The sequence below is a fragment of the Hypomesus nipponensis genome, chromosome 26 (genome assembly GCF_054491055.1).
Source record: "Hypomesus nipponensis isolate SF chromosome 26, ASM5449105v1, whole genome shotgun sequence".
Taxonomy (NCBI): Eukaryota; Metazoa; Chordata; class Actinopteri; order Osmeriformes; family Osmeridae; genus Hypomesus; species Hypomesus nipponensis.
The window spans coordinates 96,766-123,341 of NC_140386.1; the positions used below are offsets into that span (position 1 = coordinate 96,766).

Below are 26,576 nucleotides of genomic sequence, written 5' to 3' on the forward strand. Positions count from 1 at the left end.
AGAATCATATGAGAACTGTGGCACATGGAAACTGGCAGGCCAAGCTGATCTTGTCAAGTGTAGTGACTCGGGGGAAGACAGAATATCCGTATCAAGAGACCGATGAGATGAAGATGATTCACTGGCAGGTGAAGCTGGAGGCAGAACTGAAGGAGAACTGAAGGGGGTTGCAGTACATTGGGAATCTCAAGATGAACTCTCAATCCGGATTACTTTAATTGTCCCTCCATCCCGGAGTTCATCTATCAATGTGAGGTTCATGAACTCATTGCCGAATAGTGAATCCATGAATTGAAGTCTGAAGGCACAATTAAGCTCACACTGGCTCTTTACTTCCTCAACCATTTCCTGAACAGATCCAGGGAAGCCATCTTGAAACTTCAGTCTTCGGCAGTCATTGTCTTCTAAAATAACCCTCATCACTGTGGAGGCAGACATTTAGCAAATTCTTAATCTGTGAAACAAAAATGCCAGATTTCATGATTACTCAGTGTGCAAATTATAATGTAACAGAGTGAGACGGGCAATTTTGCAGTGTACATTGTAAACAGAGGGGACAAATATACCAATTGTAGGGCTGTAAGAATACATTTAGGGATTATAATGTAATTTGAATATTAATGTTGAAATTGCCAGTTGACTGTGTGTATATATATATACGAGAAACGAGAATGTGTGTGTGTTGGCAAACACACATTCTCGTTTAATGATCTCAAATAATAAAGGCATACAAATTCGAATGGGATTATAGAGAAAGATTGACAGCCCTAAACAATAGACAAGCTGTTTAAATGTGATACCCATCACAATCAGTGTTTCCCCTACCATTACATTAGGGGGGTGCCCTGCCCCCCCTGGAAGATCAAGTAAAAAATAAATATTAATATTTTATATATAGCACCCGATCACAAAATAAGTCATTTCAGGTTACCTTTCCTATAAAACAGGTGTATAGCTTGCTCTTTTATTAAACAAACTAAATGGCCTTATGTTATTTATCTTATTTACACAAAGGCATGTCATTTCTGTCTCTACATGGTCGCCGCCTTTTATGTCATCAACCAACCTTTTATGAGGATATGACTTTTTAGGGTTACCATGCGGCTTGTTCCAACTCGGTAATCACTCAATGGATAACCATCCGTCAGATCATCAAGTGCCAGAAGTTCAAGTTCTTTTGTGGGTGACTGGTTTAGTGCAAAGGCTCTATAGTGGTCACTGTACCACCCACACAGCACATTCACAAAAAGGAACAACTTGTCATTGATGACACACATTTGAAAGATTTCTGCAAACTCCGGTAATCCATATGCTGACCCATGAGCAACAACCATACCCTTACAGTACTGTATTCCAAAACATGATGCCTTCTTGGCAAGATGCACTTCACATGTGTCAGGGTACTTCTGCCTAATAGCCTGAGCCATTTCATCTTTCACCACATCTATTGGGACTGTGGATACATTAGAAACCTCTAGGTCAGATTTACCATACGACGGAGAGTTTAGATGGAAAGCAATCATCAGCTGATGTTTTGAAGCCAAGGTCAAAGGTATTTTCCTGAATCAGCTGGTATGTTTAACAATCTGCTTGAAAAAACTGTTTGGCCTCAAAGCGCATTGTCCAATGTACGACAAGAGGACCAAAAGCACGGATCATGAGAGGGTAGTGCTCTAAATAGTGGTGCTTTGGTAGAAGTCTGATATCAGGAAACTGCTCTTAATACCTTTGCCTATGTTCAATAATCTTACTTTCAAGGTAGGAAATGGATTCATCAGTATGTACTGGCGCAACAACAAGTTCAACAATCTCTTTCAAATCCATGAGCACAAGCCATGCTGGCTCATTTTCTGGTATAAGTGGTCCTATCAAAAATGAAAGCAAGCTCAATAAGGTCCAGTTCTCATGAGCATTGCCGCCTATGGTTTTCCGACTTACAAAAATTATTGGTACTACATGTGGTTTGTTAGTCTTATCTGTCCATTTATAGGGAAAGGACAATATGATCTTGTTAAGGTCATCTCATTTGAAAAAAGCCTTTGAAATAAGTAATGCAAGGCAGTGAGAAAGCTTGGTTGCCACGATTCCTTCAAAAAGATCATGAGCAAGATCAGGGGGATAGCCGCTGACAACATCAAAGTAAAGGAGATGTTCAGTTAAAACACCCTCTTGTTTAACCCCCAAGCAATTTTTGTTAGTCTCCTGTGATGACTTTACATGGCATTCCTGAAGCTGTTTAGTTCTTGGGTTGAAAACACCAGATGCAACACAATGGGATTGGACATCACAACTCTTTCCTGTGCAATACCGGCAATAGTAGTCTCCAGAATAGCTTTCAACAAATCCAATTAACTGCACAAAGCTCGTCTTTCTTTCTAGACGTGCCTAGAGGGTTACATGTCTCAAAATCATCCACATAAAGACCTAGTGATATTCTTAACTCGTCGTTGTTTAAGAAACTGTTCTCTTGAAAATGGGAGCCATCTTGGGGGGCCTTATATTCATAAAACTGATCATGTTGAATCTGCTGCTGTCCCCTATGATTTTGCAAGACCTTATCAAGTATATGTTGCTGACTTAGAATTTGCTGCAGAGACTTCAATAGTGGTACATACTGAAATGTGTGATTCTCTTTTGCGTCCAAGACATACGTAGCTGGTTCCACAACTCAAAATATTTTCTTATAATATTGTCTGCGTTGATACAAAGTACTCAATGGGCCACCCTTTTGTAAAGCTTTATGCACTGGGGTAGCTGAGCAAACTGCCGTGGCAATTTCTGTTATAAGCGATTGGTCTATTTGGATGTTGTTGCTTTGAAATATGTCACTAACAATACTGCTAGACAAAGGGATAGTAGGTGAGCTAATCAAGTGGTGGAGCTCTTGTAAAAACTCATCAATGGCTGTTCCTGGTACATGGACCAAATATTATAGTTTTAATAAAGCAGCTGCAAGTTGTTGCTCAATTAAACCAGCGAGTTCCCTGGGCTGTGCATTAACATCCGAGCATACGCCAGAAACCTCATCACTATCATTTTCCTCTCTGTCAGACAATGGTGCATCTGTTGGAGGTGCTAGTCTAGTGGTTCTCACTATACTTGGTTTGAAGTCAGTTAGTGTATGTGGTGTATGGTGACGACTTCTAAGACTTTTAAAAGTGCCATAAATATTGGTTTTAAAATCGCAACCTAAAAACATGCAGGAAACACTCATTCCTCTTAAGATGTGTGGTAATATGACTAAAGTAGTCTCTTTCTGTTGCTAAATCCTTACATGCACATAAGTGACAACAAAATACAGAAAGCGCTGTTGGTTTCTGAGAAACTTGTGTGGAATGCAATCTATTATGGTGAACAATTAAAGCATTCCATGTTTTAGATGAGCATGGGCAGGTCAAATATGTACAGGGATAGCGAGAGGTGCGTCCAAAATGAACATGTTGTAGTTTATAATGATTCAGAAGTTCAGACCTACTTGAAACAGAAGTTGAACACGCCTTACACTTCCACATTCACTGCACACAGAGAGAGATTTTTTTTTTTGAATTGAATATTGAATTGAATATTTACACTACATAAAGTAGAAAATAGTCTTGTGAAGAATAGCCTACTCACCACTACTATAGAGCCTTTGGCAGACCCTCAAACCACAAACGGAAACAGTAACAAATTAGGATCTGTGAAAATATTAGGCTACATTAAATACACTTCTAGGAGTCTGAATTCGTCGTACAATGATTAGAAACGAAGCTTATTGCGATAAACTGACCACATATTGGGAATCTACACGGTTACTTCCTCGCCTGGAAACATTTTACTTTATAAAGTAAAATATTACCAATAATATTTACTAAAAATACCAAATAATATTATAACCAATATTATTACCGAAATATTGTACTAGTGGAAAAGGAATGCACCACCCGTGGGCAAATTACCCCATGAAGCGAAGCCAAGGAGATTATTGCTAGCTAGCTATGCAATATTTGCAGCTAGCCCCATGTGTAGCTAGTACTCACTCTACAAACACTTCCGTATATATTAGGGGTGTAACGATACACTCAGCTCACGATAAAATATGTATGACGATGCTGGGTGTACAATACAATACGTATCACAATATTTAGATTTTTCTTTAAAATTAAACTTAAATTCAATTAACAGATTTCTTTCCAAAACATTTAACATTTTCAATAACTTTCTTTGTTGTACATACAATATAATTAACTCAGTTCAAGCGATTTCTGTGAATGCAGTGAATGCACACATGACGCAGAGTAGGTCGCGTGCTGGTATCTCAACCAATAGGATCAAACGGACGTCATATTGTAAAAATATTGCCATAACTCAATGATACATATTGTACAATTTTTGTATTGGGACATATTGACACGCTGACAGCGTGTACAAAAAGGGTGCTTGAATGATTGCGTTAGCTAGTACTTACTGGCGATTTGAATGCTTGGACAGCCCAGCTGTCAGTATGACCTCTGCAGTGAGACTGCATGCAATTGCAACTGAAAAGCTTCAGAGAATTGGCGCGAGAGAGAGAGAGAAAGTGTTAAACCTATACATTGAATATTTACACTACATAAAATAGAAAAGTCTTGTACTCACCACTACTATAGAGCCTTTGCCAGACCCTCAAATGGACACAGTAACAAATTAGGATCTGTGAAAATATTAGGCTACATTAAATACACGTCTAGGAGTCCGAATTTGTCTTAGCATAATTGGAAACTAAGTTCATTGCAACAAACTGACCACATATTGGGAATCTACACGGTTACTTCCCCGTCTGGAAACATTTAACTCTCTGAAGTTATATATTAACAGTAATATATACAAAAAAACAAATAATAATACTATAACAAAAAAAACCTGTTTTTTTTTTACTCCCCGTGAAAAAAGATAAGCACAGGCAAAATATTGTACTAGCGCTAGTCGAAAAAGAATGCACCACACGTGGGCTAATTACCCCATGAAGCCTAGCCAAGGACATTATAGCTAGCTATAATGCAATATTTGCAGCTAGCCCCACGTGTAGCTAGAACTCACTATACAAATGCTTTAGTCCACATGTATAAAACTGACCAGCTAGTGAACGTTAACAAGCTGACAGCTATGGAGGACCAAACCTGCCATATTTACAAATGAATGAATGAATAAATAAATGTCCACATCCATGCATTTAGACAGAAATAAACAAATATATATATGAACTAGAAAAGGCTGTTCCTGCGAAACAGCAGTGAGAATGCTGAAAACCTGAATGGGGATAGCTGACCATGCTAAAAAAGCTGAAAAAATTGAAAATGTCTAGAAAGTTATAAGCTGAAGCTTCAATGCGCCCAAAAAGTATTTTAAATACGGGCTGGAGCTGGACGAAGGAATGAAACTACAGAAAAGAGAAGAAAAATGCAAATCCAAAAGTGAAAAAAATCTGAAAGGAGAGAAACAATGCATAAAAATGTGAAAATGTAGGAGAAAATTATTTGCTGTAGTTTTAAAAGGCCTGAAATGTATGTTAGAAAGGACCTGCAGCGAGATGAGGGCAGAAAAATTACAGAAAAGAGAAGAAAAATGCAAAAGTACTGGCAGTTGGAAGGTACTGCTGTGAAAGGTATTTTTGAAAGGACCTGGAGCAAGATGAAGGCAGAAAAGAGAAGAAAAGAAGAAAAATGCAAAACAAAAGGGAACAATTCAGAAAGATGAGCTGCAGGAAAATGTGAAAATTTAGCAGAAAAACAGTTGCTGAAGTCTGGTTTGAACGAATTTGAAGGTAAAAGGTAGGGCTGCACGATAAATCGAATTTTAATCACGATCACGATTTCGGCTTCCCACTATCAAATTCGCGTGATCAAGCGATATTTAAAATGCGTCATTCTGTTCATAGAATGCTCCGTATCAAAGTTTTTTTTTGCAAAGCCAATCTAGCGCTCCGTAAACCAATAGGTGCATTCGACATTGGCGGTGGCTGCATGAAACGACCAGCGAGAGTTGCCGCTTGCTGTTGGGGAGGAGTTATAAACGGCTTTAAAATTTGTCATTTTATGTATTGGGCTATGGTAAACTCTTTCTCCAATGTGCAGGCTGCAGCCGGCTGCGGCGCTGCGTGGAGACGAATACACCTGATGTCCGTTCTCGTGCCTCCATGAGCCAGTCAGAGTTGTTCCCTGCACCATACAGCTCAATTTCTAGATGTAGACGGTTACAGACAGAGTAACGTGAGGAAAATTCCGCAACAGATAGAAGTCGGTCATAAGGCTGCTATCTTTACAAAGAAAACAAAAAAAAACTACATGTGACCTGCTTTCGCTAATCCCTAAAGAATTATTTTAGATACAGTATAAGTTTAGATAGCTTGCAAATACAGAGGATAGCCTACCGAAGTTGAGTTAGCCAATGTTGTTAGCGATGCTAGCTAACGTTTGCTAGCTGCATAACTTTTAACTGGGTCTTGCAGCGCTGCTTGATTTACTGAAATTATTCTGAAATGTTATGTTCTACTAGCCATTAGCCTATTTGAGCTTGGCACAGTTTTCCAAAGCCCTAATGTAACTTTGTTGACACAGTAAATAATTCCTCTTTCAAGTAATAAGCCCCCGTTCAATTGTTGAGCATTAAATTAGCTGCAAGGTCTGTAGAGATCTTGGGACTATGCCACTCGAGCGAACACAGATCTGTGTTTTGCTCATGCAGAATTTGGTTAAATAAAATCGGTAAAATAAACGTAATGAGTGGAACAAAAGATGAAGTAACGTGGCATTTTATTTTGTGTGAGTTTTAACTTGTCCAGTGGGGCAAGTACATTTCTCTTCCACTTGCCCTACAAAAAAATCCACTTGTCCCGCGGACAAGCCTTAATGCTGAGCCCTGCCGTATTCGTTTTTTATTGATTATATATTATGAGTTTTATACACATCCATTATGCAAGTACAATGTATTGTGACAATAACATTTGATTAGGTTATAATCAACAAATAATCGTGATAATTAATCGTGATCTCAATATTGATCAAAATAATCGTGATTATCATTTTGGCCTTAATCGTGCAGCCCTAGTAAAAGGACAACACTGGAATGATTTGAACTTGCTGGAAAAACGTTGCAACCGTTGGTCATTGGCACCAGACTGGCAACATTTTTAAATAGAATCTAGGTTTCAGGTTCAAGACGAGGAGAAACTTATAATGCGTGCCTGCACACCCAGTCCTGTTCAGACACTTAATTTAAGATGACATCAAAATAATAATCCATAGTGCTGGGTTGCCAATGTTGTCGTTGTCCCTGGTGAGTTTTTTATACGTAAATAATAATATCATGCTACATCTAACCAGCGGATCATTTCTTGCAAGTGTGTCAAAGTGGTATTAACACCGTAGGCTTGAATAATAACCGAAGGCGTGAAACTATGGAAAGGATGCAATGAAGATTTCCTACATAAACTAGATCTACTACTTCAAATTGAAAACGGAGAAGATATTTAGAGTAAAGACAAGTTACTTTACATCTGTGTTCAATATCGTCAATTAAAAGTTAAAACTTTCCAGTTACGATGCGTTTGTTTGTAGGATTAACGCCAGCTGCAGCAAACACTTACCCCAGCCCTGGTTTGTCTGTTCGTGATGGTCAGCTATGTCTTGAGCCTCGATTTTTGCAGATTTCTGTGAAACTTGCTAAAATAAAAACGATCTAGCTAGATTATGTACACTTTAAGCTCAATGTACATACCTTGTTAGGCCAATTTGGTCGATACTGTAGTTGAAGAAAAAGTCGAATGGAGAGCCATATCGCACTAGCTCGATTATAAGAGAAAAACAAACATTTACCTAGCATCCACACCTCAAACAAGTTAACTTAGACTCAAAACTGTACGTCCAATCCAAAAAATAAGGATATATTATGAGACCCAAGACTCTGCCGAAACCATTGATATCCTTTGTGTCTGTGAGTCAGGAATACAACTCTTTTGGTAGTTTCCATAACGTCACCCAATTGACCGTTCCCCAGGCCACGCCCCCTTAGTTATTGTTGCTACGTCCGACACAATTCCCGGAACTGTCAACCCAAAGCCATGGCGAGTACGGGGATAAGCGCTACAGCTGTCAGTGTGAGCGAGGATTTTTTGGGTAATACTGTAGCGACCCAGCAGAACTATGGGGGGGATTGATGGGGAGTTATGGGGGGAAGGAGTTGCCCTAGTTCAGCCCGATAGGCCAGTTTGGGTTATGGGGCGGGGACAGCGGGAGAAGTGGGAAGTTGAGCCAAATAGGCGCCAGTTCGGGAAATAAGGCAGAGAAGAAGACACGCTCCTACAATCCACAGTTAGCCAATAAGCCACGCCGCTACCAGCCGCAGTTAGCTATAAACCCTTTTGTTGTTTTGGGCACTCCTCCAACCCCGGGGTTAGCCTGTACACTAGGCACGATAAAGCCCGGTTCTCCGGTTAAACGTCAGCTACTCTGTGTCCTCGTCATTCCACTAGCTAGCCCCCGCAGTGTCAGGCCGTAAATGCTACAATACCTTTGCGATATCTTCCAGATCCAGGCAGAAGGGACTGCAATATGCAGTGGAAGGATATATTCAAAATATTAAAATGAGCAACGAAGGGGAAACAACAAAAATCGAAGCCAAAGCAAAGCATACAGGTTTCAAGTAGCCTTGTCTGGCCAGGCACTTGAACAGCACTTGAACAGGGTTGGGATACTAAGGAATAGGTCGCCCACTCACAAAATTCTACGAAGATCAAAATAAAATAAGTTTATAATGGCTTGTTTTAATGGATTGACATTTTGTTCAACATTGATACAGTATTTTAAGCTCTTAGCAACTTGCTGGCGTTCGTTGGCTAGCTCAGCTTGCAATTTTACAGACATTAACATTTTGATTTTAACATTAATTAATTTGTTGGAGTCACTAGTTATGCACTAGTAGTGGTAATAATACTAGTTTACATTAACCATAACTGTTTGGGAATTGGGATGTTCTCTCAACTAACATCTTAGATATCGTTCGCTAGCAGCTTAACGCTAGCTAGCTACCTTGGAGCAGACATATGCTATATGTTTGGTGATGTTCTCTAAATTAAGTTGGGAGTGGGGTCTCCCACACTGTTTTATCCACCGCCGGCACCTTCCCTCTTGAGTCTTCGGCTTTGTAAATGGAAAAAATAACACACCTCCCTCTAAACTTTTGGGATATCTAGTGTCAGATCGACACGTCCCCCCACTGCACACCGTTTAACCATGTTGCTTCTGAGTCAAAGCTTGACGGACCTTCTTCTCTTAGTAGCGGTTGCTAAGGTACAATTGGACGAGGGCCGTTCTAGGGAGGAGTTTCGGGAACGGTCAATTCTGCTTTCATGGTGCGTGTCTGTTTGGTTTCCACGGTGATGGCGCAGCTGTGATCGCTAACAAGCTGGGCAGAGAATCACAAATTTAGCTGGAATCCACACCTCAAACAAGTTAACCTTGACGCAAAACTATACGTCTAATCCAAAAAATGAGGAAATTTTCCGAGACCCAAGACTCTCCCGAAACCAGACATGTCCTTTATATGTCTGTGCGGTCAGAAATACGACTCTACCGGCAGTTTAAAAACACGTCTACTTTCGAAATTCTCTGACGAATTTTACCCACCTCTCCATTGAAGTTAGTGAGAGAATTTGAAAGGCTGCTCTCGCTTCAAGGCTCAAAGCTGAAAATCTGTCAATGTGAGCTCTTTAGTAGTTACATTGGCTGAAAGAGGACACGTTTTCCTACATTTTAAGGTATAACTTGTTTCTGTAAGTTAAACTATATGAACGTCAGAGGAATTTGTTGGAGTGAGTGCCACTCTGCTGGCTGCTCAACCATAAAAATCAAGAAGGAGCTAAATTTTTCATGTATTTAAAACTGTCACGATTCAAAATTGGCTGAATATTTGAAAAAGCTGAATCATTTGGGAATAGCTGAATGTCTTGTGAACATTTTAAAGTTTGATGGTGTCTCTAGCTGAAAGTATGCTGAACTAGTTAAGTTTGAAAGAGGAGGAAGCTTTTAATGATTTGAAAGGATTTACCATTTCTTTTAATGGGAGAATAATTTGCACAAAAACCTTAATTGTCTAAAAAGTATAAAAGTAAAAAATTCCATAAGTCATAGCCATCATCTCCTGAAGGAGCTGAACATTTTGATACCAAAATTGTAGGAATCGGTGAAAGTATGCTGGACTAGTTAAAGGCCAAAAAACGGCGGAAGAACTAAGAAGTTGGAATAATAACTAGAAAAGGCATTTCCTGCTGAAAATGCGTTGGAATGCTGAAATCTGAAATTATTTTTTTAAATGGCTGAAAATACAGTAATGAGAAAATACCTGCAAGCTGAAATTAATTTTAAAAATGTGTGACTCACTCTAAAGAGGCAGTGTGGTAGCTGAACTGCATCATCTCACAAAGCTAAGTGCTTAAATACAATGCGTGAGAATACGTTTTAACTTTGTGAAGCAATCAAAGAAAAAGTTGAATTTCAAGAGGCACAATACATATCACAAATGTAAGGAATGAGACAGCTATATAAGCAGAGTGGTTGTGTAAGCTACCACTCTGTATCAGCAGTCATTTAATACTTCCATACACTTAAGCATTCTACCGCCCTTATACTGTTTGCAGAACATTACAATGTGTGGTGTAGACCAGTACATCACAGTTAAACATATTTATTGTATGAAAATTACACAGTTCTCAAATACACATGTATGGTTATAATTAAGATGAACACGAAAATTAGACCATCACCTAGCCTTACAAAAATGAACGACATTGAATAATTAGCGAGGCTAAGTACCGCCAGAAACCATTGGTACATCGCATTCAGTTGGTTTAAACGGCTGCTATAATTTTAGCTGACCACTAGATGTCACTGTGCTCTCCAATTTCAATGCGCCAATAGTTCGGCTCTTTGGTTCGGAGCAATCCGGAAGAAACCACCAAAGCTTCACAAGGCATCGTTCGCCCATCCCTACTAATTACACATGTAAACGGAGCAATACTATTATTGGCATAAACCGACAATGGCTATCGGGTTTCTCATAGTCAAGTGAACGCACTCGGTGGCGTAGTAGAACAAAACAGTAGCCTACCATTAGCATAGTAGTTGGCAAAAGAGATATTAGCAGCATCTTCAGAATTAGTAGTTGTAGTGTGGCATAAGATATAGCAGTATCAGTAGTGGTAGTAGTTGTGTTGTGGTGCTCTTAGTCTTTTAATGAGACGAGTTGACTGAATCGCTTGTCTTGTGTCTCCACTAATCAGCTAATACCAATCACCTGTGTAAGAGACTGGCGCTTGTTTGTGTGGTTGCCACGGTGATGGTGCAGCTATGGCTGCTAATGCGCTGAAGGCAGAGACTACCAGAAATCTAGCAAGAATCCACACCTCAAACAAGTTAACGTAGATGCAAAACTATACGTCCAATACAAAAAAAAGATATTTTCCGAGACCCAAGACTCTGCCGAAACCAGAGATGTCCTTTATATGGCTGTGCGTTCAGAAATACGACTATAACGGCAGTTTATAAATCTTGTTATTTTTTGTTTTCTGTGACAAATTTGTCACCACATTTGCATTGGACTCTATGGGGCAAGAGTTGGACTTTGTCTCGCTTTCGTGGGGCTCTGAACAAATGTGTAAGTCTTTTGGATTCCACAGACAACTGTCTACAACCAGCACAAAATTAGCTATCTATTGATCCAAAAACGAAGCATGAAGAGCGAAAATTGTGGCAATGCTGGCAAACTAGAAATATGTTTTCAACGACACCCGAAGCTTCCCTCCGCTCTAAGCGATTCAGTCTGCACTCTGGGCTTTCTCGTAAACACCCATGTATGTCTCAGAAACGGTTTGAAAAAGTCATGAAACGTAATCAGTGATATTGAAAAAAGTAGAATAGATATCAAAAAGCTGAATTTTCAAAAAATAGTTTATGGTTTTGTCAACGTTTTAAAGGTTAAATGGTGGCTCTAGCTGAAAGATTGAGGAAGAAGAAGGATTTGGAAGTTGAAGAAGTTTTAAGAAGTTTGAGAGGATTTGAAAGAAACCCATGTTAAAAATGTATATTAATTCAAGCATATGAGGTACAAAGCTGAAAAGTCACAGCAGTCATAGCCTGAAACTGCTGAATTTTTTGATAGCTGAACGGTTTTATTAGCTGAAGATTTGAAGGCGCTGAAAGGTGCCGCGGAAGAAATAGAATAAGAGGAAGTTGAATAAAGATTCAAAGAACAATACTTGGAATGCTGAAGCAGCATTCCAACAATAAAGAGAAACAGAAAAACAATAGCAGCATTCTCACAATTAATGCACAATTGTCAATCAATAGTTACATATATTTTACATTTATGTATGTATTTATTTTTGTATTCATTTATTGATTGATTTATTTATTCATTCATTTATATATTCATTTATTTATTCATTTATTTATTCATTTATTCATTCATTCATTGTTCCCAATGTGATAATGAGAGGAGGCCAGTAGGCGTGGAAACTGATGTTCAGACATTTCAATCAATCCAGAGCCATAGATTCAATCTAGCTAACGCCTGGGACACACTGGCTGAGAAGCGCCCTGGAGCGCCACAATATGCTACGAATGGCGCGATGCTGTTCACACTAGACGCGCATTTCTCCACGCCGGTCACCAAGCCTTTCACCTTCTCTGAGCTTTCCTTTTATACATGTAAAGCTGACATGGTACATAAACATGGCATAGGCTACAGGCTATTTAGGCAACTTGTTGCTCCAACAACCATCGCAACGGCAACCCATTCCCAACATAACGTGGCAATGTTTGGCTTTTGTTGCTGTAGTCGTTGTAAATATGTGCTGTGGGGCATACAACTCCATTAAGGACTAAGCTACTTTTCATCTTCGATGATTAACTTTGTGTCGTCAATCTTCACAAATTTCTCTTCTGCTTGATTGGGGGCTATGACAGATCGTCTATCTCGCTCTTACACACAGGACAAATATGTTGGTTTGACAATCAACAATCAGGATTTTAAATTTTAAAATGTTTACATTTTGAAAATTGATTGGATATCGTTTTTATCAGGGTAAACACATGGTTGGCCGGTCAGCGTAGTGAAGTTGGGTGTTAAGTGATAGCCCACAACTAACTTTTATCTTCTAACTATCTTTTTTTTTTTTTATCTTTTAACTATCTTTAAAACATGTTTGTTTATCCAAATATCATATATGGTGAATTAAATCTTTGTCAACAAGGTCGGCCAGCCTGTCCATGTAGGCTATGTTGTCCATGACAGCAAGGATGGATGTAAGGCTACATAATCGAATACAGAGCGTTGAAAACGATTAGCCAATGGTGTGTCAAATACCTATTTTGATTGACACATCTCATTAACATACTGAGAAGAAGAAATACAGGAATTAATGAATGAATAAATGAATGAATGAATAAATGAATGAATACATAAATGAATACATAAATGAATACATAAATGAATACATAAATGAATACACAAATAAATACACAAATAAATACACAAATAAATACATAAATACATGTAAATTATAAGGTAATATTAATTGACAATTGTGCATTAATTAGTACATGTATTCATTTATTTATGTCTGATGCATGGATGTGGACATTTATTTATTCATTCATTCATTTGTAAATATGGCAGGTTTGGTCCTCCATAGACAGCGTGTAAAAAGCGGTCCTCGTATATTTGTGTGTTAGCTAGGTTAGTACTAACTGGCGATTTCAATGCGGGGACAGCCCAGCTGTCAGTATGACAATGTTTCACATTAAAAATGTTCTCACTTACCGCGGCGATCTATCTTGGACTTTTTTTTCTGTTTCTATGAAATCCGATCTTCTCTTCAGCGACACAGCATGAAAATGAAATTCCAACTTAAAATCTTCAGAGAATTGGCGCGTTTCTAAGCGCATGCGCAGGCACGTACCTGACGTGAGTGGGGGAGGGACAGACACTACCCAAACCTAACTAAATTAATTTCTCTCAACATGTGATAGATATACAGATTACACAAGTCCCAAGATTATAGTAATACTACTAGATTTAAACATGTTTGGAAGAGAAACTTTAACAAATCATGTAGTATATATTAAATTAATATGTATAGTTTGAACAGACCGCCAATTCCCTTTCTTTCAGTGTGAGGGTGCTGGGTGTAAATTTGGGTGTGGATAGCGAGGGGGCTAGGAATGCCACGTAGACTGGGGTGATGAGTAACATAGGAACTGTATGCAATGCATGGAGGGCGAGGAAGTTGAAGTTGAAAGGGAAGGTGGTTGTGGTGAATAGTATGTTGATGTCAGTGTGTGTGTATGTGATGAGTGTGATGGAAATGCCAGCATGGGTGATAAATGAGTTGAACACAATTGTGTGTAACTTTATTTGGGAAGGGAAAGGGGTGAAGGTTGCACAGAAAACACTGGTGGGGAGGAGAGAGAAGGGGGGATTAAAGTTAATAGATCTGGAAATAAAAAGAAAAGCCATGAGAATTAGGACTGTGCAAAAATATATGATGGGAAGGTGGCAATATGGCTGGAAGGAAATGCTGAAAAAGTACATTAATGATGTGGGAGGGATGGGGGAGAATGGTTGGTTTATGGGGTTTAAGACGTCAATGATGGTGGGGATACCTGAGTTTTACAGGGAGGTGTTGGAGGCGTGGAGATGTCTGTTACCTAAAATGGAATATGATTGTGATGAGATACGGAGCTTTGTAAATCTGCCACTGTTTTTAAATGAAAAACTAAAATGTAATAACAGGACTGTAAAGGTCAGATTAGCTCATATACACGGTTTCTCTGCTTTTAGAGTGATAACTTCCTGTTTTTGAGCGGAAGTAACGGTATACGAACGTTTTGCGTGGAGAAGAGAAGAAAGGTTAAGAAAGTTATGGCTAATGGTACTGTAAAAGGTTCACAAATTCTTAAATGTCTTGCTACAGTCGACAGGGGAACAAGGTTTGTGATATAAACTAATGTAGTTTGAGCAATTTGAAATATGTATGTATAGAACGTATGCTAATACGGTTTTGCTAATGTAAGATCTAGCTAGCAATACAGAGAAAATGTACCAAATGGTAATTACGGTTTCTTTGTTCTTGTCTAGCTCTTACGTTGGTTGAATGACACGGACGGAAGGAATAACAGTTTGTTTAACCATCAGTTCTGGCCTTCTCAGTTCGATTGGATGCTACAAGGACTTTACATGTACCCCAATTTATGGAAGGGGGGATCAGGCAGGTGAGAGATGTGATGAATGAGGTGATCCCAGGATTCCTCAGAGGGAACTGTATTTATGATTCTGTATGTGAAGTGGAGGGGATGGAGTGTAGAGTTAAAGTAAGAAGGATTTATGAAAGGATCAAATTGAGCCTGCCAGCGGAGTGGGTCAACCTCACACAGGGGGGGGTGTAGGCCGGGAAGCAGGAGAGTTGCCTGAGCTATATGTAATGGAGGAGGGGGTGAAGTGTAAAATGAAAAATATGTCTGTGAAGAAAGTATATGGATGGTTGATAGATGAGGTGTTTAAATAGCCAACAGCAGAAAGGGTGTTGAGGAGAGTGTTTGTGGGATATGAGGTGGGGAAGATATGGTCTAATATCAATGTGAAATATAACAGTATTGACTGTGATAACAATGATTTCCTCATGAGGCACAACAGAATTTATACTAATATGGTCTTGCATGGAATTAATGAGGAGGTAAATGCTATTTCAATCAGGAGAGACCTGGGTAAGTGAAAGATATTTATTACAGAATAATAAATGTACTACAATGTTTGGAGCTTGGACCCCGCGGGGAATTATATAAATCAACGGGCACCTGCCCAACGCCCAAAGAAGAATCCCCAAAAGTAAAAGGGTAGGAAGGTAGAGACCAAACGAAAACATACTCACCAACAGGAGGAGTCATGAAACCGCTGGGGAATAAGCAACACAAACACAACACGGAGAGCTGCCGACCTGGGTGCGTAGCACCGATCGGAGCGACCGCGATCAATACGAGAGCAGCTATACAGAATGACCTAGGCTAGAGCATACATACCTGGCCCAGATCCTTCAGGAAATGGCAAAGCACAGACAGATCAGTAGACCTGTACCATACAGAGACGCTAACGGTGCGTTCACACTGCAGACTTTTTTACCGCTCTGCACCGCCGGCCTTCCCACAGTGCACCACGCTTGGGGGCGTGTCAGACAGATTAATTCAGAGCTGTAGTTCTCTTAAATCACTGTTGTAGTTCGTATGATGTCATGGCAAATGTGCAGACAAAATACAACTTTTACACACATTAAGCAAAAATCCGATACGCATTCTGGATCTGACATGATCTTATCTACAGCACACAATAGGTTATCTTTTTCCACACTTTTTTTAGGCAGAGTGAAAGATTAAATGCCACCCGCACTCTATGTACAGTACACAGCAAAATCGCTAGTGTTAAATAAACACCCACAGTGTTCATTTTAACACCAGAAAAGAGTCTATATGCATCCACCCTGTACCGTGTTAAAGTAACACTTTTAAAAGTGTTAAAAAGCTAACACACAATTTTTGTTGATTTAACACTCAAAATTGTTACAAATCAACACTGCACCAACACTATATAACACTTTACGGTGCTGTATTCACACTACACTGGTGTTAATGTTAAAATAAAATGTTAAAAAGGAACACCAGTGTAGTGTGAAGACAACACTCAGTGTTGTAACTAATACTAACACTTCTGGGTGTAAATAGGAATAACTCTTTTGGGTGTAAAATTCCCCATATCCCACTAACTTCAATAAAAAATGAATGGCAGAAATTGGAGAGAAAATGACCTTTGTATTTAATACATTTTACACAATTTCAGACTTTACAATTCTACGCATATCAGACAAAACTGCAGTAGGCCACAATATATGTTCATCATTGTCAGGTGAAAACTGCCTGTCATAAGGTCTATAATATAACAGATCATTCGCAAAAATGACAGTGAACGCATCATCCACCTCCTCAATGCTGAATGCATTCAGGTGATCATCGAAATACATTGTCATAACTTTGGTGGTCAAAAGAAATGCTTCATCATCCTTTATAATGATATTGATAATCCTATTAAAAATAGGCATTTCATCTTCAACACTAGTGCAGACAAACATTCCAATCTGATACTCTGTTCCATAATATTTCACCCAGGAAGTAGTGGAGACACTAGACACATTCAAAGTTTGACAAGACCTCGCTGCCCTCTACATTGCTAGTTAAGACATGTTTAACAGGACCAAACTGAAATCGTTAAAAAAAAAAAAAATCCCAATGAAAAGCCAACTGATGTTGATGTTTTTTGACCAGTGTTTTGGTTATGTTTTTGAAATTGTTTACAGACTTCTTGAAGAAGTTGTGTTTCCCTTTGAACCTCATACACCACATATGTATAAGTGGACCTATTTTCCTAATACATCTGGGATAGTGAATCATCAGATGATGCTTTAGGATCAGTCTCTTATCTGTAAACATCAACTTAAAAAGTTTGTGATGGTCAGAAATTAAATGCTTCAAATAATAAGTCATACCATCTGTTATGATTGGTGAGAATACAATGTTGACGATCTGAATCAAAAGTAAAATCAAGTTCCAATAACTGTTGTTCTGGTCAACTAAATCTCCAAAAATCAAGGGAGTATTGCGCAGAAGGCACCATGACTGAATGGCATTGAGACCAAGGTCATTGCTACCATCATTAACTTTGACTCCACTGGGTCTGTTCTTTGTCTCATTGTATCCATAGTTAAAACTCTGAATCCTTTGTGAAAGGGTGTTTAAACATATGAAGTCCTTCACCATGTACTGAAAAATAAGTTTTAACTCATACTGAACAACACCTTCTAGTAAGTCGTGCATAATATCCACTGCATAATTGTCTGAGGAATGAAAAAACTGCAGTGCATTTAGAGGACAGGGTCTCTTAACACCAAATGAGTGTATTAGAGAGGGATCTTGTGCCATGGTATTGCAGTGTTCAGTGTAGAGCTCCTTTGAGCGAAGAATTAAGTCTGGGTCATCCTCACTAAAGACTGACTGCAAACTTGCTTTGTCAGTTAAACAAAATCAACAACAGTAACTTGCACTGAACGACTCAACCATACCAAAAAGGCCATTTATAGCTAAATTATCACCAGTAACCTGAATAATAGATCCCTTCAATGGTGTATCTGAAAAGGGCACCTGGATTCCCTGGACCTCTAAAACTTTTAAGTCATAAACAAAAGGCTGTAGGATTGGACCAAAACCATATTTTTTTAAGTCCTCTGAATGAAAAAGTGCCACAAGATGAATATTCATCAAAACCGAATTCAGCTTTGTTGGCAAATTTCTTAAAATGAAGTAAACACAGCCAAGTTTGTGTATTCCTTTTTTAGATCCTAGCGGATTGGCAGTTTCGAAATCGTCATAATATAGCTGAATTTGAATTGCATGTTTTTGCTGTGAAAATAATGTATGATTTCTAAAATATGAACCATCATTAATGTCTTTGAAAATTCCATCTTCATGAAGCTTAACTAGCTGGAAACAGTTGTTGAGTTCCTGGTTGGTAAACATTGACTCAAGGGTTCCCAAAATAGGTACACACATAAATTTGTCATTGACTGGAATTTGACTGTATAGACCACTAGTTCTATCTTTGCGTACATCATAGCGCACACCAATAACATGCTCTACTGGTTCGACGATTTTCCATTTTTTCTTGAAATGTCTTTGCCTCTTAGTTTCCGTATTGAGGAGTGAATATGGATTTTCAAGCTGCTCAAAACTGTTTCTTTAACTCTTTAACTTTATCTCGAGCTTCTTCAGTTACCTCAGATGAAAGACATTTAAGAACAGCATCCTGTGCTTGGATATGGACGTCATTTACAAGTTCCTCCATTGAACCAACTAAAGACTGCACAGTACTTTCAGAGACTCCAGATGCTTGTACTTGAGCGATAATAGAGCTACACATATCTAGTAACTGCGTTTTTTCTAAGGGAGCTGGGTCACCAACAGGAAGATCTGCACTTGGCAGTGAAACGGGAACACAAACATTGTCAACATTGTCCAAATGAGCATCAGAACCTGGAGCTACACAGTCTCCATGTACTCTCAATAAATGTTTCTTGAATCCACAATACATGTAAAAAATTGATGAACACCCACGTTCCCCACATGTCAAACGCAATGTACGTCCTGGGTACAAAGCATGACTGAACTTCAAATGTTGAAAAAAATGTGAACAACTTCTGTGCTGTTCCTTGCAAATGTAGCAGGTGAACATTTTCACACCTCTGTTATCAACTCTCACTCTGATTTCCTTGACCCTTGGACTTTCCTTGGCAGTGCCCACGTCAATGCCATACACCGTTGTTTGGATAAATGTGTAGAAGTTGAACAAGGCCTCATCATAGGATACAGCAAACACAAAGTGTGCCTTAAACAGTTCATCCATGGCAGCTACAGTTGTCTGCGCCATGCAGGGAATGGCCTTCTGGTCAAGGATGACGTAAAACGTCTGGATACTATTCTTCTTTTCACCAACGCAGAGAAGGAAGGGCTGTGCCGATCCAACCTTTTCAAGGAAGGTCACCATGCACCTAAGAGAAAGGGAGGGGAAATTAGAAACTGTGTTTTGTTCACACCGAAGAGAAAAATATTTTCCCCCTTCCTTTAGCTGGTCAGGTGTTAAACACCTCTAAATGAGATACACATTGCATGTTGAAGACCAGATTACAACCGTAAAACACATTTAGAAAATGCAATGATGAATAAAATAAGATGAAACGTCCAATTTTCAACCCATCCCTCACTAAGAGGCGTTTTATTTCAATAGCTTTGAGGGGTTGAGATACACAGCTGACCAAAAAAATGACAAATCATAGGTCTATCAAGTGATGTAAGAGGCGAAACAACATTAATCATCTATGTCTAGAATATATACCTTCATGAACTTGACCACATGGTCAACAGCTTCAGTGGCACTGATTTTGCCATGTCTTTTTCCTTTTGCAGTTGGAGGCAGGATGTGAACGAGCATGAGGATAGCTGCCAAGTCACTGTCCCATCCTAGTGAATTAGAATGACATACGCTCACATCCTATGAGTATACACAGTCATAGTTTATAGGCGCATTGAATACTGGTGAACACAAACATTTGTGTACACTTACCATAATCATTTGATTCCTCAGACAAAAGGTCATCCACAGGAGTACCAGTGTGAAGGCCTTTGCAGACAGTGAGAATCCTCGGTTTGTAGAAGGTTGGCCACTTTGCGATAAACTTGCCTGAGATGTCTTCTCCAAAGAGCATTGTGAAGTCTTGGTCAATCTAACACACAAAAAAACATGTAAAAACATGATCTAATAATAAGTATAACAATCTAGTCTCTATTTTTCTTACCAAGCCGGGTGTATCCAAGAATCGGGGGAAGTCATCTAGGATGAGTGAAGACTGGTCTGGATCATGTAGCTTTTTCTGACGGTGCTTGAATGTCGCCTTCATTTTCTCCTTGACAACTGGGCGGTCCACTGAATGCTTTATTACGGCTTCTCCGCATTCATCACCTGACAGCTGCTCAGATGTTGATGTCTCGCGCAAGGTCTTAGGGCCATCTTGGTAAACAGACTTGGAGCTCCTCTTGCAGACACTTGAACTTTTGCGCTGAACCGTCTTCAATCTGTAGGCCAGTTAACCCTGGCCACTGTGAGGATCATAGTAATGTTCCTGTCAGAAAAGAAGGAGACAAGACACATTGTGAATATTAATATCCATCAAAGCTGTAGCAGGACCTTCAAATAAGTATTGTCTCTATACATGAATACATTAGAGTAAATGACGGGTTCCTGCTATGTAATACTCACATAACCAGTTGGTGAAGCCTTATCCTTCAAATAGGGGAAAAGGGTGACTATTCCCAGGGCATAGGTAATGCGGACATTGACTGTTGGGACCCTCCTACATGACAAAGATTAAATTAGTGAAATGTACTTAAAATACGTTTAACATGGTCAGTTTAAAAGGTTAAGAACAGAAGATGGATATTTTAACAAGTATTTCAGTTACTGAAGTAGACTACAATTTATTGGTCACTTACCCATGACTTTCGATCATATCCGCCACCAAGATGTTAACAAGTTTCTTTCTTGTTTGATCAGAAAGGCCTTTGTTTTTGTTGTACTCTTTAAATATGTCTTCACCCCCTGGTTTTTGATGAAGCGCAACATAAACCATCTGCAATAGAGGTCAGATGTAAACCTACAATGCATTTTGAAATTGTTTTGACATTCTACCAACAACCTGAGAACAACTGACATATTTTGCCACCTTACTGTCAGGTGGTCCTTCTACCAGTTGCCTTCTCCGTGCTTTGGTGCACTGTAATTACAGTGGATCCTGAACTCACAGACTCAATAGATGAGAATGACCCCTCATCTGAGCAAAAGGAGGCCTCAGACACCTCCATCTCAGCTAAGGGAACAAGAGGGGGGGGGGGGGGAGGTTCAATTGCATAATATTTAACTTCAGTAAAGCCACATCACCAAAGTGGCCGATCTGGCAGATTTGCTCTCAACTTATGCAGTATACCAATAGTGATATATTGTTTTTTCTCATCCTACTGACAAACTAATCGTAAGTAACTTTGGATAAAAGCTTTGGTTAAATGCCCTACATGTAAATGCAATGAGAGGGGTGTTTCTGTGTCTTACCAGAGCCCCCAGTTGACACCTTGAAAGACACTGCAGCAGATCTCACCAGCTCATCAAAAACGTCATCATCCACATCGACTCCTGAGGAGTCCTTCAGGTCCACATCAGTTCCATTTGGCAAGTTAAACGTAGCTGAAACTGAGAGCCAAAACATTTACTGTAATTTCCTGACTATTAGCCACAGATAATAGTGATTTAGTAAAATGTCTGCGGCCCGGTGCAGCCTGTATATGGAAATGCATTTGTATGTCACTGGACTATTAGGCACCTGGTAGTTAGTAATGTGCTACTTATAGGGTTCTGCGATATGACGATAAACCGTATAAAAAACTGAAATGAGGTTTATACAATTAGCGGTTTATAGTCGGTAAAATACTCAGATTAGCATGCAATAATAGGTGTGACATGGAAAATCAGGGGGCTGCACCTTTACTTGCCTTCTTGGATGAATTGGAGGTAATCATAGCTGTCATCCTTCATGGGTAAGTTTTAAACGCACAAATTTCAGGTCTCGACTACACAGATATATAATTTTTTCTAAACGGATATTAACAACATCAGTTAAGAAATAAAACTACTGACAGACACGGAGTAATTGTCAAATTATGTCGCGCCAATCTAGCATACACGTTTTTACTAGCTATCTCAGCATGCAGCAACCACATGTCACTGGCTATGTTAGCCAGCTTGCTAGTTAGCCTAGCAATACCCGCGCCAAACACACATTTTAACTATCAACTCATAACTAACACAGCCTACTAACTTCGCTTTTCCAGTTCAGCATACCATATAGGCTACTGGCGTTTAGACAGTCTGTTCATTATCAGGTAGTAAACGGTTCACTATAACTTTACAGTAGACTAAACTTTAAATTTTATAACGCTATTACCTGACGGCTGTAGCTAAGCACCTTGCTCTGGAAGTGGAATCCGAGTTGCTATTAGGCTAGGTCTTGTTCATTTAGCTAATTGCTCTTAGTTCAATACAAAAAAACAGACCGTTACAACTTTAAAAAGCAGAAGTTAAGAAACACATATTATTTATCATAAACATGATAATTGTGCGATTATGTGATTAAGAGAGTCTCGCTCACCTTGTGATAAAATGTACTGTCTTCGTGAAAGAAAATGGCACAGGTGGAAAAATTGAGACCGTTTTCCAACTGCCGTTTTCCAAGGATATGTTGTGTGAGGGCGTGGCTTTGACCTACCCAATGGGCGTTAATTTTAACATCAGTGAAAAATACACTCTGATTTGACAACGTAAATGAGTCACAGGCAACACAAACAGTGCTATTTTTTAACTGTGTGGTGTTAAAACAACACCAACACTCTCGATTCAACACTGTCCCTTACATTTTAACACTCATATATTTGCTGTAACGGGTCTTGTTCCGGCTGGAAAAAAAGATGCATCAGACATAAACGTTGACATGTGTAACCTTTTATTATATTACTCGAAATCTCTGCAAATCAATCGCTAGATTATGAATTGCCACTACACATTCACTGTATGGATAGCGAGTGGCTGCCAGCCAGCATTTCAGCGTTGAATGTCAATCGTGTGCCGGGTGAGCTAGCTAGACTATGCAGCTAGCACAGAAGAAAGTTACGTAATGTGAAAAACTGAATTAAAGTACAAAATACAACACACCAGGGACGCTGACAACCTCAGCAACCCTGCGCCAGGCATAATTTTTTTTGTTTACATCTCTGTAATTGAACATAGATGTATCATACAAAACTGGGTATGAAGACACACATACGATGAGTTGATCTTCCATCTTGAAACCTAGAAATGTTTACCATGACCAACAGTTGCTACGTTACAAGAAACCAACCCGATTGGCCATCGCTGGCGTTTTCACGCTCCTCATTTACATAAAGTTGAGAAAATCCAACTTTCGCCGCCCCGCTCGCCTTCCCACAATGCCCTACGCGAGCGGCGACGCCCCGCTCGCCTTCCCACAATGCCCTACGAGGGCGTCAACGCCTGGTTTCATTGAAAATGAATGGGAAGCCGACGCCCCGCTCTGCCCGCCCCGCTGCAGTGTGAACGCACCGTAACGGAAAGAGGAGAGTTTTATTCATTATTTTCTGGAGTGTGACAGTTTGATGGAATTTTTTGAATTTCTTAAAACACTGCTGAAGGACAATTGGGCAATGGAGCTGGACGTGGAGGATGGGTGGAGGACTTTATTTTTATTGGGGTGTTTAGGAAGAGGAAGGGGGTGAAAGTTTGTGTACTGAATTATGTCTTAAGTCATGCCCGGCACACTGTAGTGCTTAGACAGAACTATGCACATTTTGAAGGGAGGACAGTGAATATTAAGCATCCGTTTAAAGCTATAATGAAGAGGGATGTGGGAATGATAGTGTAAATATGGCGGGGAGGAGGTAACTGACTTTTTTGTGAGTGGGAATTCACTGATAAAGGAAGTGGATGGGGGAGGCATTTGCTTTAATTGGGGAACGAATGTTGATGGGTGAGTCTGTATTGATGTTATTGGAAGGGGTGTATTGTGATGTAGGTTTGTGTTGGAAATAGGAAGTAAAAGCATTGAGCTTTTAACTTGTGAATTAGTGAACTGTAAAAACATTAATACAAATATATATTTTTAAAGCAACGCCCGATCTAGTCTGATCTCGGAAGCTAAGCAGGGTTGGGCCTGGTTAGTACTTGCATGGGAGACCGCCTGGGAATACCAGGTGCTGTATGCTCTTTTTCTCACTCACTTAGAAACTGAAATCTTGCAATATGCACAAGTAGTCCTTCATAAAAGGGGCTGGAAGCTGTTTTCATTATGACAAGAGAGAGAACACTTTGCATTGTTAAATAACAAATCTGGATATGGATAAGTAGCCTATGGTTGTCAACTTATTTCGTACGGCTAAACCAGCCTGGCAACGCCCAATCTCGTCTGATCTCGGAAGCTTAGCAGGGTCGGCCTGGTTAGTACTTGGATGGGAGACTGCCTGGGAATACCAGGTGCTGTATGCTCTTTTGCTCACTCACTTAGAGACTGAAATCTTGCAATATGCACAAATAGTCCTTCATGAAAGGGGCTGGAAGCTGTTTTCATTTTGACACGAGAGAGAGAGATGCAAATGAAGACAGACAGGTGAAGAAGAAGGGAATCCGTGCATTCTTCAGAGGGCTTTGGAAGAGGATGATATGTTCCTCTGGAATCCCAAAGGATGACTGAGGCCCTGTCACCTAGGACTGTCTGTGCCCATACAAGCAACACACAAAGTATATTTTGAATCCAAAATAAAAGTTATTGGCATTCCCAAGAAGTTGTGATCCATGCAGAGATGTGTAAATAGGTCAAAAAGTACTGGGGCTAAATGTGTAGCGGGCTCCAGGATTGTAAATGAATCTTACATCATGAACATACTCTATAGTATAATTGGGGTGTGCTTGCCTTGGGCGAGCACAAACCATTGTTATCTCACATATATATTATTGCTGTTCAGCATTCTCACAACAGCCTTTAACTAGTCCGGGGGCCTGTACTACGAATCAAGATTTGGCGTTAGCGAGGTAACTTCAGGTTCAACCCAGGGTTTTCTGTACTACGACGGTGGATTACTTGTTACCGGGGTAGATCGCCATGGTAACATATGCTGAACGGCTAACCTGGTCGGGAGCAGGATAAGTTGGAGATCAGAGATCAACCTGTATAAAAACCCCGCCCACCAACTCATTCTTGACGATAATGTCGTCACCGTTCATAGAAGTTCGTATGGAGCTTGGTACGCGGATTGTCAGAGGTGCGCTCAGAAGAAACAGAACATTTAGAGGCTGACAAAACCCTTTCGCATTCCCTCATCAGTATCTTTCTGAAAGATATAGGTTATTAGCAGAGGGAATTACGTATATTGCCAGCTTCTTGAGCCGTATTTGGCCAATGCTACACATTGAAGCTGTGCACTCACAGTCCCACAGACTGTATGCATATCGTTTCGTTATTTCGCTATGGGTACTTTGATAGTGTGGGTGATGCAGAGAACCTGAGCAAGAGCAAGAACAAGGTCTGCTCCGCTATTTGCAACAGATTTTCTTTAATGGTTGTTGCCACCATATTCTGATTAATGTCGTGGTGAAAAAGAGATTTCCAAAGTACCCTTTGTAAAAACTTTGGACTCTAATATGTTGACAAAATGAAACAAGGTTTTTCACTCAATGTTCTGATTTCCCTTCTGGAAATGTATGCAAATGATATCATATTTTACAACTTAACCCATTCTGTTGTCCTTGGGTTGCTTTGAGCCATTTTCTAATCATTTCCATATCAGAAATGTTTTTTTTTTTTCCCAATCAAAACCTTTCAAACCAAGAAGAACAATGGGTATCTGTACAAAGCTCTTCACAAGTGATACATAAATGATCATTTCACTACTTTCATTAAATTTTGATGTTTCATTCACTTTTATAGCATTTTTAGGACATTGAAAGAGATAAGTGGTGAAACCCCCCAGAAAAGATTCAAACGGCACAACAAGAAAGCCACAAAAAGGTATTAAAAAGACCAAAACGTAAAACAAAGTTTAACAAATACATCCTCATGTGTTCTCCCTTCCCTGGGAATACAGAAAAATATGTCAGTGAAACTAATTTTAGTGTCATTCATTCAGTCAATTACTATCTCTTCTCATATTCCAGTTTTTCTGTCTCTAGCCTTGTTTTTTTAATTAAAAGCCTCTAATAATCGAGCTCCAGGGTTGCTGTTTTTTTATACAGGGCCCTTCACATTGTCTGCTCCAACCTAATACAAAAGAACATTGTCCCTTTCCAAGGCACACTTG

General features: G+C 39.5%; 1 protein-coding gene and 2 pseudogenes across 11 annotated transcripts in view; 2 read left to right on the top strand and 1 right to left on the bottom strand.

Moving 5' to 3' along the window:
- The window catches only part of LOC146220900 (uncharacterized), a 70,455-nt gene that overhangs the window by 27,561 nt on the left and 16,318 nt on the right, over nt 1-26,576 (top strand). For 7 of the 11 annotated variants that reach the window (XM_084693193.1, XM_084693194.1, XM_084693191.1 and 4 more), the window contains one exon: nt 15,151-15,284. The exons of 3 other annotated variants lie outside the window; for them this stretch is intronic. In XM_084693193.1, the coding sequence (XP_084549319.1) occupies nt 15,264-15,284 (21 nt within the window). In that variant the 5' untranslated portion in view covers nt 15,151-15,263. Of the gene's footprint in view, nt 1-14,984; nt 15,003-15,150; nt 15,285-26,576 lie in introns of those variants that run through there. One more of the 11 variants, XM_084693197.1, reaches the window with a different exon arrangement.
- LOC146220904 (uncharacterized) lies at nt 19,050-21,922 on the bottom strand (annotated as a pseudogene).
- On the top strand, nt 24,651-24,768 carry LOC146220905 (5S ribosomal RNA; annotated as a pseudogene).